This window comes from Cavia porcellus, unplaced genomic scaffold, assembly GCF_034190915.1.
Source record: "Cavia porcellus strain 051 isolate PalLab524CR breed Dunkin Hartley unplaced genomic scaffold, mCavPor4.1 scaffold_1, whole genome shotgun sequence".
NCBI lineage: Eukaryota > Metazoa > Chordata > Mammalia > Rodentia > Caviidae > Cavia > Cavia porcellus.
Genome location: NW_026947484.1, coordinates 215,916,551 through 215,936,191, shown reverse-complemented (window position 1 = coordinate 215,936,191; position 19,641 = coordinate 215,916,551). Strand labels below are relative to the sequence as shown.

At 38.7% G+C, this 19,641-nt stretch overlaps 1 protein-coding gene across 6 annotated transcripts in view; it reads left to right on the top strand.

The window, feature by feature from the left end:
* Positions 1-19,641, top strand: part of Mta3 (metastasis associated 1 family member 3) — a 138,563-nt gene that overhangs the window by 18,713 nt on the left and 100,209 nt on the right. For all 6 annotated transcript variants that reach the window (XM_063229284.1, XM_063229270.1, XM_063229268.1 and 3 more), the window contains exon 4: positions 13,069-13,195. In XM_063229284.1, the coding sequence (XP_063085354.1) occupies positions 13,069-13,195 (127 nt within the window). The remainder of the gene's footprint in view (positions 1-13,068; positions 13,196-19,641) is intronic.

Below are 19,641 nucleotides of genomic sequence, written 5' to 3'. Positions count from 1 at the left end.
TATATATATATATATATATATATATAAAAAATTTTTTTTTTCATATTGAACTCACAACTTCACGTTTACCAGGCAGGTGCTTCTACTGTTGAGTAAACCCTCAGCCCTTAATATATTTCCTGAACCCATAAATGAGTCTCAGAGCCTTGCAGTTTTCTGTTGCATTATAACCATTGCATAGATACTGTAAAATACTCTCATTAATTACTAAACATAAAAATACATTTTTTTTCTGGGTTGGGAAGTGAACCCAAAGCAGAGTGCATGTTAGACAAATATAGCTGTGAGATATATACTCCCGTAATACAACATATAAGTCTAGATTCTTACTAATGTATCATAATGATCTGATCAGAATAGCAGCTAACATGACAGACAATAGTGTGTTCTAAATGCTTTTATGTGAAGTCTTATTATTTATTTATTGGTCTTTTTTTTTTTTTTTTTTTTTTTGGTCTTTTTCCTTTTTATCGGTACCGGGTGTCGAACTCACGACTGCTTGCTTGCAAGGCAGGCGCTTAGGCCACTGAGCTAAATCCCCAGCCCCCTATTTATTGGTCTTTTTGAGACAGGGTCTTGCCATGCAGTTCAGGCTGGCCTTGAGCTTACTTTGTAGCTCAGGCTCGTCTTGAACTGGCAACCATTCTGCCTCAGCCTCCCAAGTGCTGGGATTACAAGAGTGCGCCTCATGCCTGGTTTAAAGTCTTCTTTTGGTCTAGTACTGGTAATGGAACCCTGAGGGCTTGTACATGCCAGGAAAGCACTGTAACCACTGAGCTGCATCATTAACCCTGAGTGAAAGCCCTTTTTATATTACACAGCTTTGTTTCAAGATTTAGATTTCAATTTTAAGTGTTTACTCACAGTTTCCTTTGTCACATTATCTTTTGAATTTGCTTTGGTGAAAGGTGCCCTCATTTAAATTTTTCACACAAAAAAAGCATCTGCTGGTAATAAACCTTCTGAATTTTTCCATGCCTTAAAATGTATTTTTTTTTTTTTTTCTTGGCATGGGGGATCGAACTCACGACCTCATGCTTGCCAGGCAGGTACTGTGGCCCAAAATGTCATTTTACCATAATACATGAATGTTAGTTTGGATCTTTATAGAATTTGGGGTTCAGAATAGTTTTCTCTTAGAACCTTAAAGAAATTGCCTGTCTTGTATCTGGTGTTGGTAAGAAGTCTGTCAGGTCAGAAATGCTAGCACATGCATGTAATCCCAGCACTCTGGGAGCCTGAGGCAGGAAGATAGCGGGTATGGGCTCAGCCTGAACTGTTTTCTCTAAATAAATAAGAGACTGAGATGTATCTGTGTGATGGCCCTGGGTGGGATCTCCAGTAAACCCTACTACCCAAAATAAAATGGACTGAAATTTTGCTAGGGTGTCTGTTGGATTTATTGCAGTAGGCCTTTTGTGCATTTCTGGTAGTTCTGTTTTTTCTTTTTTTCTTTTTTTTATCTTTTTCGTTTTTATCGGTACCAGGCATCGAATTCACGACTGCCTGCTTGTAAGACAGGTGCTTATGCCGCTGAGCTCAATCCCCAGCCCCAGTTCTGTTTTTTCTGAGACAGGGTTTCCCTGGGTAGTTCAGGCTGGCCTTAAACTCACAGCATTTCTCTTGGGTCAGTCTCCCAAATGCTGGGGTTATTGTTGATGAGTATTGTGGAATGGGGATTACTGTTTAGCTCAGGAAGTTAGGTTTTGAAGTTTTGTTTTCAGTGCTGGGGATGGAACTTACAACCTTGCATTTGCCAAGCAGGTGCTTACGCCGCTGAGCTAAACCCCTGGCCCTGGTTTTGAGGTTATTGTTTGATGGTGTCCTATGGTTTATTTAGCCCATTTGTTAAAATTTTAATATTTATAAGAGAAATATTAAGAAGAGATGGAAACTATAAAAGGACAAAAAAGGCTTACTTTTGGTTTCTAAATTCTACACTTCAACCAAAAATTTTAGGGGCCAGGGATGTAGCTCAGTGGCACAGTGCCTTCCTGGCAAGCACGGCCTTAGGTTTGGTTCCCAGTACCAAAAGCAAAACAACAAAAATGTTATTAGTAGGGATAAAACTAAACGTTTGCTGTAGGTGTCTATTATACTTGGTTAGGAAGTTTTACTTGTAAACATGGAGACACAATCAACCTCAGTAATCAACCCTTGGTAATTCAGGGCCACCATGGATCTTTTGAGTCACTGAACCTTAACCCTGTTTTAGCTACTCTTCTTGGTTCTTTCTAGGCTATTACTACCATTTGATTGGAGTTGGCATAAAAATCTTTGAGATAACAATCATTTGTAAGGGCATTTATTCATTTTTGTCTTTTTGAGACAGGATCTCACTAAACAGTTTAGGCTGGCCTTAGACTCACTTTGTAGCCTAGACTGATCTTAAACTTGCAGTGATCCTCTTGCCTCAGCCTCCCAAGTGCTGGGGTTACAGGAATGTGTCACCATGCTTGGCTAAGATCGTTTTTCTTTTACTACTTTATAATGCTTTTATATTTGTAAATGACATTTTATAATTAGATCTTTCTTTCTTTCTTTCTTTTTTTTTTTTTGGTACCGGGGATCGAACTCATGACCTAGGGTTTGCCAAGCAGGCACTTAAGCCACTGAGCTAAACCCCCAACTGACATTTTATAATTATCAGTAAAGGCAAGTTTGCCTGCCAGATCATTATCAACTATTAGTATTTTAAAGTTTTATTATTTGACAAGTTAATTATGTTTTATGATACACATTTTCTATTGATCTCCTTTGAATGTTAATGGCTGCTGTTAAGCAAAGCAACAGCTATATTAATCCTTTTTTTGTCTTTTTGAGACAAGGTCTTGCTATGCAGTTCAAACTGGCATTGAGTTCACTTGTATCTCAGGCTGGTCTCAATCTTAAAAGAATCCTCTTGCCTCAGCCCCCTAAGTGCTGGGATTATGGGCGTGTATCACCTCACCTAGCTTTTTTAAGGGCAGCTTTTTTTCTTTTTGAGACAGGGTCTTACTGTGCAGTTCAGGCTGGCCTTGAGCTCACTTTGTAGCCTAGGCTGGTCTCCAACTCAAGGATTTGCCTCCCGAGTGCTGGAATTACAGGCATGAGCTACCACACCCAGCCTTAAGGGCAACTTTTTATAATTGTGGTATAATATATGGGTAGGGAAAATACTCATTTTTTTTTATTTAAAGAGAAAAAGAAAGGACATAAAAAAAACAAAGCAGTAAAAGGGTTCAAGTAATACAGAATTTCAAGAAAAAAGAATATGCAGTAAGAAATCACTAGTTAATATTAATAGGTTACATATTGTCTTCTTAGAAACAGTTGTCCAAATTATAAAACTAAAGCATATTAAAGTGGACATTCATACAGTGAGATTGGAGCTAGTTCCGTTCAATGATCCAACAAAAGCTCAGTAATATGGTTTTCCATCCTACACACTCAAACATACATGCAGTTATATGCCTTAGTCTACCTTTCTTTCCTCTCATTTTTACAATAACAATTACACTTTTGGGGTTTTATTACTCCCACAGTTCTTAGTACTTTTTTTGAAGAGAATAAAACCAAACGTGATTAAGCAAAACAGAGTCAGTTAGAACAGAAGGATGGGCATAGTACATGATGCAAAAATAGAATACCAGGTGATCAAAGTGGTTACCATTATGCCTCTTGCTATTTTTTTTGTCTTCATTTTTATCGGTATGGGGGATCGAACTCACGACCTGCCTGCTTGCAAGGCAGGTGCTTATGCCGCTGAGCTAAATCCCCAGCCCTGCCTCTTGCTATTTTTAAATTGAGTTGCCTACATCATCAATTATAATAGAATTGATCAAAACAGTACAGAACAAGACCAATAAAACCTACACTGGAGACCTTACAGGACTTCAAAAAAAGATAATAGTCAAACCATAATGGGCATCATAGTATATCTTATTGCCTTCACAGTGGTTGCCTATACCCTCAAACTTGATACTATCAAACAAAATAGAATATAGTATAATCAGACAGAACAAGATGGGAGAGCAATACTGGGGTTCCAATCAGGTCAATAGGAAAACAAAAGAGTTACTATAAGATATCCCGCTACTTTTTAACTTAGTTTTCCCTTAATTGAAAAAAAAATGAGAAAAAATGGATTAATTAAAAAAAGGCGGGAGATTGAGATAAAAGAGGACATTGTAACAGAACAACGCAGGTCAGAACCAAACAACTTAAGCATCATTGTGTTTCACCATCAGATAATCTAACAATAGTAGTCACCATAGTGCCTCCATGTTTTGTGTTTTTTCTTTTTTCCTTTTTTTGTTGTGGTTCTCAGAATCAAATGCAGAACCTTGTATACAGTACCAAGCACTGCATCACAGAGCTGCATCCACAGCTTTTTAACATTTTGAGTTGGGGTCTCCTGAATTGCCTACGTTGCTTTCAGACTTACTGTCTTCCTGCTCCAGTTTCTCAAGTAGGGGATTATAGGCATGTGGCTCCAGGGCCAGCTAGGGAATGAGATTTAAGCTTTCTGAGCTCTCCATGTGGAAGGAAAGAAGGAAGGAGGTTGAGAAAACCCAGTAATGTAGTAAAGTCTGAGTCTTCAGGGTTATGATGATGGTGCTGCAGAGGATTGGTATTGTTGTAGTCAGTATGTGTTGTTTGGAATTGTACAAGTGTCTGATATTCTAGAATGGGAACCCGAAAATTTTAAACTTGGTTATTTTCAAGCACCTTGTTCCTCTTCTTATAGATCCTTCATCACTCAGTGTACGCTTCATGGAGCAGCTCAGTATGAATAGATGCCTCTGTGGGTGCTGGGAATGGTAGTGAGCAAGATACTGTCCCTGCTTAGGAAATCTTTAGTCCTGTGGGTCACAGTTAAAATCTGATTCCCCATAGAGTACCTATCATAAGTGCCGTGGTAGAGGTGAACACTTGAAACCCTCAGGCAGGATACTAGGCCCTGTCACGGAACTTCTAAAGTGATAACCAGGTGCTTTTAGGGAATAATTAGTTACAAGTTTGAGTGGCAGAGATAGAACTCAAGGGCTCATGCACACAAATGCTCTACCACTGACCTACTCTCCTAGCCCTGTAGTATTTTCTCAATGTCTTAGAGGTAAACCTGTTTTTTAGTTTGAATCCTGATTTTTTTTTTTTTTAAGCTTGTAGGGAAAATTTTTAAAAATCCCACTTCCAGTAGTTTTTAGTGAAAGGACTTTATTTTACCCTGTGTCCTTTTGTTTTTAGTTGTTGAAAGAATCTGGGGATGTAGCTTACCGTGAGTGCACTTGCCCAGTGTGTGTCAGGATCTGAATTTGATCACTAGCTTTGGAAAAAAATAATTGTTGAATGCCCCAAATCATAAGTGAAATAAAAAAACCATATTTATAAATATCACATTGTGTGTAATTGCTATTATAAAAAAGAGGGAAAGAAAATGCTCTCAAGGATATAACTGCATGCATGTTTAAATGTGTAAGACAGATACCCATATTGCTAAGTTCTTGTTGGATTGTTGAGCAGTCTCCACTCTTTGAATGTCCACTTTGTATGCTTCAATTTTGTGGTTCATGGGTGAGTGACAGTGACTGCCATGACCTGGGCTAGGTAGGAGGCCTGAGTCAGTTCTGTGATATTCAGAGAGCAAGAAATGCAGCGATAGTAATCTGCATAGCACAACTGGGGTAGTATCTAATAATTTTGGGTCAGTGCTTCATTCCTTATTTATTTATTTATTTATTTATTTATTTTTTAGTGCTTCATTTCTGATGTGTAATCCTTTTTGCCCTGGAAAGTCATAGCCTCTTTCTTGAGGCCCAGCAGCGTGAAGCATGGTTCTCCATCTCACCTGGCTCAATCACATATTTGGAAAGAGTCACTGGGCAGGGTAATCTGCTTCAAAGGTAACAGGTCAGCTCCTTAGGTAGCCCAGTTTACATGGTTTAAAGCCAATTGAAGAGACAAAGAAATAGCCTAGCTAGCTCTGTATTTATCAGTACATGGAGATAGGGCCAACTTTATCCAATATGGAGATAGTTGCTGTTTTTTCAGGGTGAGTCAAGGAGAATCATCTGAGTGGTTCCCCACAATTGTAACTGAGTTAGCGTACCAGAAAAATCAAAAGAAAACTTTCTTTTGTCCCTTTGAGACATGGTCTCAATTGTGTAGTTCAGGCTGACCTTGAACTCACTTTGTAACCCCGGCTGGTCTTGAACTTGCAGTGATCATCCTGCCTCCTCCTCTGAGTCCTTGGATTACAGGTGTGTGCCAGTGTGCCCTGCTAAAAGAAAATTAAACAAACAAACAAAAAAACCCAAAACAAAAAACAAACCCCATCGTAAATGCACAGAAATTTAGCAATAAGGATTGCTAAAGGGGAAAACTCATCTGTTGCTGCTTTGGATCTCCTGCACAGATCTGGCCATTGGTCTTTAAGTGAGTGAATGCACACACAGGGCTTTGCTTTCCCCAGGCACACAGCTACTATGAATTATATCTATATCTCACGTTTGGTAAAATAGATGGTTACAAAACAGGAGTGGTGTGGGTGTATTTTACCTCCTGTGATTTTTCTGGTGAAGGTGTACAAAAACCTGTAAGACAGCGATATATAGCTAAAAATCCTGGTTTGACATTTTTGCACACATGCACACACCTTTATGTTTATCATCCCAAATGGGTAAAGGATTGCTTCCTATATCCCCTAGGCACAGCTACTGAAACAAATAGCCAGCTATTATTATGCTAACGTACAAATTTACAGTAGATAGGTATGAGGTGAGTCATTGTAAACCTAGTGTTATGCCCCAAGTATTAATAAAACTTTGCTGCCATTTTTTTTCCTCCCAAACTTTGCTACCATTAAACAAATTAGCTGATTAGCCAAGCTTGCTTTGTATTCCCACCCCCACCCATACTAGGGGATTGAACCCAAGGCCTTTGCATTGAACTCTCTCCCTAATCTTTTTTTTTTTTTTTTTTTTTGCCTTTTTGAGATAATGTCTGGCTATTCAGTTCAGGCTGGCCTTGAATTTGGCAGTGATCCTCCTGCCTTAGCCTCCTGAGTGCTGGGATTACAGGCTCTGGTCTTTTTTTAACTTTGAAACAGGATCTTGCTCAGTCTCTTAAAACTGCCCAGGCTGAGCTTGAATTTGTGATTTCTCTTTCTCAGCCTCTCATAATCCTTGAATTATAAATGTGCCACTGTGTCTGGATTATGTTGTAGGTTAGTGATAATTCATGTAAGTGAAGCTTTTAATTCCTGACAGGAGTTAATTTCATCCTGGAAAAGGAGTTGGAAGGATATCTCTAGAAATAACAAAATACTATATTTCTTGTTTTTATGTAATATTTTTGTTATTGATATATAATATGGTTGGTTTCTTTGTGAGTTTTCACAGGCAGCAAATTTTCTAATATTCCCAAACAACTCTCTGAAATTCTTAGTTGTACTTTCATATTTTGTTATTATTTATTCTTCTCCTGTATTTTCTTCTAGAAGTTTTCTAGTTTATGTTAACAACTGAAATATTCATTTATAGATTTTTTTTTTGTCTTTTTCCTTTTTATCAGTACCGGGGATTGAACTCACGACTGCCTGCTTGCAAGGCAGGCGCTTATGCCGCTGAGCTAAATCCCCAGCCCCCTATAGATTTTTTTTAAAGACAGGGTGTTAATATGCAATTCAAGCCGACCTTGAACTCATTTTGTAGCCCAGGCTGGCCTTGAACTCACAGTGATCCTCCTGCTTGAGCCTTTCGAGTGCTGAGATTACAGGCATGTGCCACCCACCCAGCTGTAGTTATTTTTGTATGTGGTGCATGCTGTAGCTCTGTGTTACTTTTGTGACTTGGTGATACATTTATGGATTTTATCGTTGCTTTTTTATTCTTTCCTAATGTTCCACAAATGGTTTTTTCTTTCTTTTGCTAATACTATGCTAATTCTTTTTGAAAACAAATATGTTTAGTCCTCCATTTGTCTTTTGTTTAAATTTTGAGACATCTCACTATGTAGTTCAGAGTGGCTTTGAACTTACTGTGTGATTGAGGTGTGATGTGACTTGGTATTTTCAGTTTTTGGATTTTAGCTGTTGCTGTACCACATAGTAGGTCAGACTGTAATGTATCAGTTGAGTAGTAGGTCAGGTAAGATGACCAGCTTCCTCATTTGTTTGGCATTGAGGGCTTCTTTAAATGAGATACTTTCAGTTTTAAAAGTGGTACAGTCGTTATAAAGAGGTCGTCCGCTCTCTGCTAATACCAGCTAGTGGGAAACTAAGTCAGGAAAATTGCAAGTTCCAGCTCTGTCTGGGCAATTTGGGAGATCTCGTGTCAAAATAACAAAAACATAAAAAGGCTGGGGATGTAATTTAGCGTGAAGGCCCTGGGTTTAATCCCCAGTACTAGGGAGCACAGGCTGCCAGCTGATTTAGTCACCACTCTGTGATGATAAAAGCAACACTTTCAACACGGTCCATCGAAGCTTAACTATATACATGAGGATCCCAGCCATCCTCTCTAGGTATTCTCTAGTTGTAACAGGCTGATACTCACCATTTTAGCATAAGCATGTTTCTTCAGAGAAAACCTCGCTGGTTTCTGAAGCTGTGGGTTTGGGCTTTTATTTTTTGTTTTTAGGGTCTTGCCATATAGTTTTTGGTATTGAATTCACTATGTAGCTCAAGTTGGCCTTGAACATGCGACAATCCTCCTGCCTCAGCCTCCCAAGTGCTGGGGTTACAGGCATGCACTGCCATACCCAGTTTACGTTCTACTTTGGTGTATCCTATCTCATGTCATAAACTTAAAAGCATCTACTGTATTCTTGTGTAGAATTCAGTACTATAATCTTTTTTTTTTTTAATTAAAAAATTTTTTTTGTGAACTGTAATCCTAGACAGGACTTGTAAGTTTCCTTAAAATGTCTTCAGAACACATTCGGCACATCAGTAATAGGTTTTTGGGTGTTGGGATTTTTTTGTTTGTTGGTTGGTTTTTGGTACTGGGTATCAAACTCATGACCTCATGCTTACCAGGCAGGTGCTTACGCCGCTGAGCTGTGTACTTGGCCCTTGTATGTTTTTTTAGCTCTGGGTCAGATAGAAGGTAGACCATAGCTCCTTACGATATGTATGATGACAGGACAGATGTGGGGAGATTTATAGCCATGAAAGTTGAATTTTTATCTGAATGGTATGTGAAAACTGTTGAGGACTGTTTGTTTTTAATTAAAAAACATTTTTTGTTTTGGTTTTTTTGAGGCTCGCTGTATAGTTCAGGATGACCTTGGATTCTCTGTGTAGCCCAGGCTGGTTTCAACTAGCAGCAGTCTTCCTGCCTCAGCCTCCTGAGTACTGGGATTATAGACATGCCACCATGCCCAGGAGTTGAGGTCTTTTTATTAAAGTGGGAAAGAAATTTAAATTATACTAGAGGAAAATCTGGCTGCTATATTGGTAACGGATTAAAAAGAATGATGCTCTGGTGGTACTAAATAATTTGATTACTTCAAATGCTTTTGTGCCTTAGGTTTTACAGTTGATAACATGGAAAATTGCATGGTGACATGTTAAGGCTGTATATAATTCCAGATGGACTTTGAATTTGCTATAAAATTGGGCAGCCTTTGCCGGATGAAGTGTTCTTTGAATAAATATAAAGCAGAAATAGCTAAAATTCTGATGGGATCTTCACTTGCAGCAGAACTGATGAGTCATTGTATCTCATAATGTGAAGATAAAATCTCTGAGATTTCTTTCTTTCTTTTTTTTTTTTTTAAGATAGACTTCTTAAAGTTGGGGAACAAAGCTCTAGTGCTAGCTGGATTTTTCCTTGGAGTTAGACTTTCTTTTTTTTTTCCTTTGGTCTTTTTCGTTTTTATTGGCACCAGGGATCGAACTCACGACTGCCTGCTTTCAAGGCAGGCACTTATGCCGCTGAGCTAAATCCCCAGCCCCTTCCCTGTTAGACTTTCAGGAAAGATTTCTTTTGCATAGATCAGTTGCTCCTGACTTTCTCTCGGGGGCTCTGTGAGGTCACAGTGATTTTGATCATATCATGCCAGGGTGGCATTGAACTGTGTTGCCGGTTCTCCCACTGAGTTTTCCAGAGACTCCATGCTGATTAATGGGATGTGTGCTGCAATTTTTTGTGGTTTAAAATTTTTACCCAGGTATGGTGGCACATGCTTGTAATATCAGCGCTTGGGAGGATCACAAATTTGAAGCCAGCCTGGGCTGCATAGTGAGTTCAAGGCCACTCTGAACTAGATAGAACCTGTTTCAAAAAAAAAAATTTTTTTTTTTTTTTGGTGGGGGGAATTTTTTTGGCCAGGTGTGGTAGCACACACTTTTAAATTTATTACTTGGGAGGCTGAGGCAGTAGGAGTGCTGTGGGTTCAAGGCCACACTGGGCTCCATAGTAAGTTCAAGGCCAGCCTGAACTACATACTGAGACCATGTCCAAAACAACAAAAACAAATAAGCAAAAACCAACAAAAACTCAAAAAATACATGCTGTTTACTCTTTAATAAATATTGGATAGTCCATAGAAACAAAAGCTCTTGGTCTGTTGTGGTGGCACACTTGTAATCCTAGCACTTGGGAGGCTGAGGTAGGAGGATTGCTGCAAATTTGAGGCCAGCCTGAACAAAATAATGAGACCCTGTCTCAAAAAACAAAAAACCCCAAAACAAAAAACAACAAAAAATGAAACCTCTTCGAGGTTCTCAGTGTGACAAGAAGTGTGGATCCTGTAAAAAAAAAAAAAAAATTGAGAAGTGCTTGCAAGGTGTTAAAAATGTTTTAAAATTAGTGCTATAAATTTTTCACTGAGCGTGAATGTGTGTGACTTTACCTGAGCTTCTAAACCTGGGTGTCCTGGGTTGGGGTGAGAGGGGTCTGGATGTGTGTTTCTGTCTACAAAAAATGACAACAAAGTAAATTTTTTTTGGAGACAGAATCTTCCTAAGTTGCCTTGATTGTACTCGAATTTGTGGTATTTCTGCGTCAGCCTCCCAGATAGCTGTAGTCTCAATTCAGCGGCTGAAGCAAGAGAACTGTTAGTTTGAAGGCAGGGTGAGCAACATAGCAAGATGCTCATCTCAAAAAAAATAAAACCCCCCATAAAACCTCACTATTTAGTAGCCAAAGATGAATGAGCTGCGCTTGACCATTATTTGTCTTTTTGGGGTGGATTTATCTTTTTTTTTTTTTTTTTTAAGTTGACATAATTCACATATAGTTTACCCCTGTAAAAAGGTGTGTACTTCAGTGGAGTTAGTATATTCATAAATTTATATAACTTTCAAGTCTAGGACAGTTTTTTTGTTTGCCTATGAAAGACACTCTGTCCTTTAACATTCCCCATTTCCCCCTTCTAGTGGTGATTACTAATCTTCTTTCTGCCTCTGCATTTGCCTATTCTGGATTTTTTTTTTCCTTTTTTTTTTGTCTTTTTCGTTTTTACCAGTACCGGGATGGAATTCACAACTGCCTGCTTCCAAGGCAGGCGCTTACGCCGCTGAGCTAAATCCCCAGCCCCGCTATTCTGGATTTTTATATAGAAGGGATAATTTTTGTTCTGTTCATGTGAAATTGGCTTTGGTAACTGTGAAGCTGTCCTGATGGTGGCCATTCCAGCTGGCGTGGAGCAGAGTCATGAACAATGTACGGATATTTCAGTTAGGACCAGTTGCATATTCCAGGTGATGTCCTGTAAGATTATAACAGAGCTGAAAAATCTGTCTCCTAAGTATTTATCTTTTCTATATTTAGACACACAGATACTGTGTTAGAATTGCTTACAGTATTCAGTGATAAGCATCCAGGCTTGCAAGCAGTAGGCCACTGCATATAGCCTAGCTGTGTAGTAGACTGTATCATCTAGACTTGTGGAAGTACATTCTGTGATGTTCACACCACAGTGAAAACATGTTTTTCTTTTTTCTTTTAATTAGAATTTATGGGTACATTTTAAATATGCATGATGATCAAATTTATTATGGAGCATTTTTTTTATCCAAAGCAATTCATGAGTGTAATTTCATTGTGGCTTTGATTTGCGTTTTCTAATGTCTGATACTGAGTGTCTTTACTTACTGGCCATATGTATATGTTTTTGAAGAATTGCCCATTCAAATCCTTTTTTAATTGGATTGTCTTGTTCTGTTATTTATTTATTTATTTATTTTTAGTTTTTTTGAATCAGAATTTCACTGTGTAGTCCAGGTTGGCCTTGAACTCATGAGAATCTGTCTCAGCCTCCCAAGTGGTAGGACTACAGATGTGTACCATAACACCCTGAGAATTGTCTTTTGTATGATGGATCCTAGACCTTTATCCAGTTACGTGATTAGTAGAAATTTCTCCTGTGCTGTGGTTCATCCCTTTGCTTTTGTTTTTAAATGAATAAATCTGTGTATAGAGGATTGACTGAGTAGATAACAGCCAGGGAGCTCTTGTGCTACATAGAAACTGATAGAAGCAGGTTATCAGTGACTGTTTGAGAGCCTTTTCTTGAGAGAGGCTGGTAGAAGTTAGATTCCTTTCTGCACACATTTCCCAGGAGGAAGGACTTCTGCACTGGAACAAGTTGCAGTGAGCACACATAATTGGAGTTAGGGGCTTGAATGTTCCTTGTTGATGCTGGGTCCTTTTGGTCTCTTTGCTTTCTCAGTAGTGTCTTCTTTTTTTTTAAACTGTGTTTGGAGGGTTTCACTATGCAGTTTAGGCTGGCTTTGAACTCACACTGGTCTGGAACTTGCAGGGATCCTGCCTCAGTCTCCCCAGGTCTGGAATTACAGGTATGTGCTATCATACCCAGCCTTGATAAGTGCCCTTCTAAGCATAAACATTTTAAAATTAAATTCAGTTTCTCTATGTTCTCTTTAGGTGCTTATGTTTTGGGGATCAAACTCATGACTTTGTATTTCCCAGGCAAGCGCTTGAGCTACTGAGCTAAACCGCTAAGTCCTTGACCTATCTTTTTAATTCTTAGTATTCAGAGAGATGATAATAATGTTATAATGGATTCTTTGGCCACCAGGCTTTGTAATAATGGATTCTTTGAATTTTATTTATATAGAGGAAATTGAGGAAGAATCTGAAACAACAGTTGAGATCGAGTTGACTGATAAACAGAAGCATCAGCTGAAACATCGGGAGCTCTTCTTGTCACGCCAGTACGAATCTCTACCTGCAACACACATCAGGTAAATAGCTTTTAGATGTTACTGTGATGTACCTAGTGACCTTTTGATTAAATCCTAAGATACCTTTGAAACATTTCAAATGCTTCTCAGGATCTTGCTCAACTTAGTGTACTAAAGTTATTTTTGATGTTTTGAGTCAGGGCCTATCTAGTATAGTAGAGGCTGGTCTGGAACTCATGAATCTTGAACTCATGACACTGCTGCCTCAGCCTCCTGAGTGCCAGGATTATAAGCATGGGCCACCAGACCAGCCCTAACTGTAAGTTTCATAATTGAAATTTACATTGTGTGTTAGCGTATTAATTCCTATAGGAGTTTCACTGTAATGCAACCATTTCAGACTTTGTTTTATTCCTGTGTTGGAATGTGTTTGAGTATCTTGTTATCATGCCGAACAAAATGGGAAGTATTCCTAGCCGAGTGTATAGTCATTAGAATCCAAGGACTAGAACTCGGGGTCTGGTTTATAGATGGGTGACTCTTGGCCTTGTGGGATATGACTTTTTCTTTTCTTTTGAGGTTTTTGGGATGAAGACTTTGTAGTCTATATTGCTCATGTATAGCCAATGCCCTCTGCATGCAAAAGTGATAAAAACCAAGTTCCTCGTTTATGGTTTTGAGCATTATACTGCAGTGGTGATACTGTTTTATGATCTGCTGGTGGTGATAGAATTTGAGCACAAGTGTAGCTGAACTGTTTTTCAATGTAGTTTGTAATAGGTACCCTTTAGAGGCATAACAAAATATTTGAACTCATAGACAGGTAGGTTCTAACTCTTCAGTTGGGAGAGCTTCAGAGAGGTTGGCATTTGTCTCCTCATCTTTCAGGAGAGTGTAGGACATGTCAGATAGAGGGAACAGGTGAGCATGGGGCTGGGCCAGCATCAATGTGGGTCTAGGGTGATGGGAGTGGGAAGGGATTGAATGTTTCAGTTCAGGTAAGGAAGTTCTGTCAACATGGTACTTCATAATCTATTTCTTCTATTTAGTTCTTTCTAGTCATGGTGATCATAAGAACTGCCAGGCATGTTAGTACACATGGAAAATCTCAGGAGGCTGAGGCAAGAGGACTGTCAGAAGTTTGAGGCTAGCCTGGGTTACATAGTGAGTTTAAGGCTAACCTGGAATACATAGTGAGGCCCTATCTCAAAACAAAACAAAACAAAACAAAAACCCCAAACCCTCACAAACAACAGTCTGAAAGAAATAAAATGACTTAACCACTTTAGTAGTTGCCCGCCTTCTAAATTCCCTGTTTTGGGATTAAATCTCAGTCACTTATTGCCTCTGGCAGGTTTGTAGTTTTTTCAGAGGTATAATTTGCTGTTTGTACCTATACACACATTAACTCCAGAGACCTTTTGGGTAATTTCTTCTTCTTTTTTTTTTCTCCTGGAAATAAACCCTAATCTTCCATGGCAACAAGTATAGGTCAGGAAAAAAAAAAAAAAAAAAAAAAAAGAAGTATAGGTTAGCCAAAATAGACTTCATTTTTCTCCAAATATTTCAAAAATAAAATTGATCCTCCCTGATAGTAAGCATTCTAACATTGCTTTATTTAGGTTTATTTATTTATTTTACGTATTTTTGTCTTTTTGAGACAGGGTTTCATTAATGCAGTTCAGGCTGGCCTTGAACTCACTTTGTAGCCCAAGCAGACCTCAAACTTGCATCAGTTCTGCCTCAGCCTCCCAAGTGCTGGGATTACAGGCATGCACCACCACACCCTGTTTATTTAGGTTTGTATTTAGGAGACACTAGGGGACACTTTGGCTAAGGTAATTGTATTTTGTGTGGTAACTCTTTGCTGGAAAATATTACTATACCTGGCAATGTGAAAGTCTTTTTACCAGTAGAGCTTTTTTAAGAAAAATAAAGTTGAACCATGTATGCTGGCACACTTCTGAAATCCCAGCACTGGGGAGGCTGAGGCAGGACAATCATTTGCAAGTTCAAGACCAGCCTAGGCTACAAAGTGAGCCCAAGGCCAGCCTGAACTGCTTAGCAAGACCCTGTTTGTAAAAGACACACACACAAAGAAAAAGAAAAATAAAGTTATAAATTAAATCACTTTTTACCCAAAGAGAATACAAGCACCTTTTTTTAAAGAAAACCCATTTTTTCTTTTTTTAATTAGTATTCATTGGCAAAAAACAACAAAACCAACCCAGTTTTTCTTTCCTTAATTAGTATTTGTTAGCAATACATAATAATTCATCTTGGGGAATTGGTACACATACATATCATATTGTAATTTTATTTTCCTTTTTCTTCCTTGCCCTCTTTTTTTTTTTTTTTGCTTGTTTGGTTTTGAGACAAGGTCTCACTATGTCGCTCAGGCTGACCTGGAACATGATCTTGTTTGAGGTGCTCAAAGTGCCGGGGTTACAGGTGTGCACCATTGTGCCTTACTTGTTTTGAGTTTTCTTACAGATGTCTTATAATGTGATAAGGAGTCATGCATTTATTATGTATTCAAAGACATGAGACTGTAAAGATTCATTGTAAGTTTGAATTTATGTGGTCAGTTATAAGAATTTTGCTAGAACACAAATCTGACAAATGATTTAAAAAATGTATCTAAAACACACAAGTGTATTTTTATTTTACCTTTCTGATGGCTTGGAATCTGTTTACAAGTAATGTTGATTTCCTTTAACAGACTGCTTGGAATGAAAAAAACTAGGTTTTTCATCTTCCATGAGGACTAAGAATATTATTGAAATGCAATTTTCAAGACACTTCTGTGTGGTACTTTAAACTTTCCTAGTATACACTCTTAAAGAGCCACTGGGTATCTTCTGGGTTGGGAGCTTGCTGATTGAATCTTTGTTAACTAAGGGCCCTAGCTTGTCAGTTCAAGCTTGACAAGTAGTAATTCATTTGAATTAGGATGAGGTGACAGACATTTGGGGCTTTTTGCCTTTGTGTTTTTTCCCAGTTGAGAGGGAGGACAGTAGCGCCCACTTTCTCATCTGTGGCTGTCATTTTTAGACAGCTCAGTAGGGCTGGGGCAGTCTGTGGCCAAGGCCCGGATCCCTGCTAACCAGCCCACGTGCTGACATGGAACAAGTGCACCTTGCAGTTAGTTGACATTTGGCTAATGTTGAAGTCACGCTCTATCTATTTCTGCTTTAAAAGAAGGAAATTAGGGGCTGGGGGTTTAGTTCAGCGGCATAAGCACCTGCCTTGCAAGCAGGCGGTCGTGAGTTCGATCCCTGGTACCGATAAAAAGGAAAAAAAAAAAAAAATAAAAGAAGGAAATTACTGAAGCCCCATTGTTCTTTGGCGGCCAAGAGGGGTAATTTGGTGAATACTGACTTTTTTTCCTTGGGGACATTGCTGAGTGCCCAGAATTTCCTTGCTCCTATAGGAGAAAACCGGAGGGAGGTATTCTTAAGTTCTTTTGTAGTCTGAATATAAGGCTTACCCAATGCCCTGAGCTTCCCCATGTGGCAAGGAGGCAGTTGTTTCTTCTGATTGCAGTGGGACTGAGAGAGAATGAACAAGCCCGGGCTGGTTCTGGGTAGAGCTGGCGATTCACCGCTTGTGTGTGAGACAGGGCCTGAGCAGGGAGAATCCCTTCAGCGTGCTCCTGAGAGAAGGAGCGAGGCAGCATGTTTACTCACTTAAAGTGACCTAGGTCATTTGACAGGTATATATGCTGATATATTATAAAGCACTGTAAGGTTTATTGTTACGCTAGCTAGCTTCTAACTTATCAATCTATATTTTACTGTATTTAGTCTTTGTGTGTATGACTAGTATATTACTAATAGACTTCCTTTCCTTATTTCTTTATTTTTGTGGTAATAGGATTTAAACCCAAGGCTTGTTAGGCAGACTTTACCACAGGGCTGCATCTCCATCCCTTAGAGATTTTCTTATGTACATTATATATTCATTGCTCCTTAAATTAGTATCACTGATTCACAGATATCCCTTAATTCCGTAAGTAAACTGAAAAATTGTAAATTTGAGGAAAACAACACAGTTATGATTGGAGAAGATTGTTGTGTTTAGCTCTTGTCGAAGTATCGTCTTCCACTCTGTTTTGTGACATTAGGAGTCTTATATTCATGTATATTGAATTTGGCTTTTAAAAATTCCAGTACTTCTTGAACTTTTTGTGATAGGTACCCCTATAGTTAATTTGCATGTTCTTATTTAATCCTTAGAGTAACACTATAGAATAGATCCTGTTATTTACTACGTTTGATGGATGAGGAAACCAAAGCACAAAAAGATTAATTAATCATAAATTTGTAAGCTCATGGAACATGTTGAGAATTGAACCTGACAATTTTTTGGCTGGATGTGGGTGTACAGTACGGAGATGAGTGCATAACTATGTTAGTTAACATCAGACCGAAAACTATTCAGTAGCATGTTGAGTGTGTAGGCTCTTTGAATTTATGTTTCAAAAAATTCTGCTATAAATCCTCAAGTCAGATAGGTAGAACTAAATTAAAAAGCCAAAGAAATACTGCAGTGGGGAAGCCAGGTCTGGTGTAATCCTAGTACTCTGGGAGGATGAAGCAGGAAGATTGCAAGTTGCAGCTCAGTCTTAGTGAGCAGCTTAGTGAGATACTGTCTCAAAAACGAAAAGCTACGAAGATGTAACCATGCAAAGGCCCAATCCCCTACTCTCCCCTGTCTCCCAAAAAACTCTTAAGCATACAAACTGTAGTTTTGTACTAAAAGAAAATGTCACAGTACTAGTCATGTAGTAGAAACTGGGAATGCCCTCTTGATTGGGGTGAGTTTATAATTCACAAAGCCTGGTTTTAAAAAGCGGTTAAGTGCAGCATTGGTGATGAGGAATGTCTCTTTTCAGCCTCTACTGCAGCTATTTAGTCGTGTTTATTAAGAACCAGTTCTTTCCTGTTCGCCGCCTCTGAGATTCAGACAGCAGACTTTGAAGTTAGGTTTCACTGTGTATTCAAAGCACTTCCTCGCATAGGTGCATGTTCATTTCTGGCCTCAGTTTGCCACACAGTAAAGGATGTGGGGCCTGTGTATTCATTGTCCAAGTAAATCTGATTTCAAGGAGTGAAAGGTGATAGAGAAACCCATTACATCTATCCTGGTGAATATGGCCTGGTTCTAGAGTATCACTTTTGGGATTCATGATTTACTCTTTTCTTTTTTCTTTTCAGTGCTAAAAATTGAATTCAGGACCTTGTACAAGTGTTCCAAGCCTTACTGTACTTTTTTAAAAGGCACCATACGAACTAACTAGAAGCAGAATTTGGTGTCATTTTTGGATAGGCTGTAAACACATAAATGTACATAGGTGCATAGTCTCTCAATGGTATGATGTTTCAGATTATAATCCTTTTTTAAGAGTATAATCTTTTCCTTTTTTTTTTTTTTTTTTTAAAGAGACGGGGTGTCACTATGTAGTTTAGGTTGGCCTTAATTTGGAATCCCCTTGCCTCAGCCTCCTGAATGCTGGGATTACAGATGTGTGCTCCTGTGCCTGGCTTTCCTTTTATCTGGTTTTTTTTTTTTTTTTTGGTCTTTTTCGTTTTTATCAGTACCAGGGATCGAACTCACGACTGCCTGCTTGCAAGGCAGGCGTTTACGCCGCTGAGCTAAACCCCCAGCCCCCAACTAAACTCCCAGCCCCCCTGGCCTTCCTTTTAAACAACTGTCAAGTTAGGAACCCAGGATATAGACATGATTATTATCTCCATTGTCATGTAGATGGCTGCAACCACATTTTATCAGTAGTGAACTTTTTGTAAATCAAAACATGCCATATTACTTTCATTGTTTGTCCTCCAAAATTACAAGTTAAAAAAATATTAATTTAGTTTCCAAAGGTTTATCAGGTGTGGTGTTGCATGCCTGTAATCCCAGCACTTGGGTGGTTGAGGCAGGAGGATTGTTATAAATTTGAGGCAAGGCGGGGCTACAAAATGAGTTCAAGGCCAACCTGAACTGCATAGTGAAGAAACCTTTTCTCAAAAAAAGAAAGAAAAATTCCTGAAAAGCTGGCAAGAATCTTATATCTTACATGAAATTTGTCAGTGTGACTTCATTGTAGATTGTAAGGTTCTTCAAGGTCAGTGTTTTATTTAAATTTTTGTATCTATTGTGAAATATTGTTCAAAATAGCCATTCAGAATTTGTAGTTGGCATTGTTTGCGTTTAATTTTTGTTCAAGGATATAAAAGTCACCGACAGTTAATAGTCTCTTCTTGCAGTTGATCTTAACAATGAAATTTTAGATTATAAATTAGAATTAAAAGAAACCACTTCTCATGAATGGAGCAATGCAGCTCACAATATGGGGTGGGCTCTTACACAGAGTGGTAGTCACACTGTGTGTTAGATACTGACAGTACGTTACTGAGTGGAAGGAAGAGCTGGAAGAAGGTGACGAGTCCCACACATTACTCAGCGGCTCTGTTACACAGACCTTTGGCCATTTCCAGGGT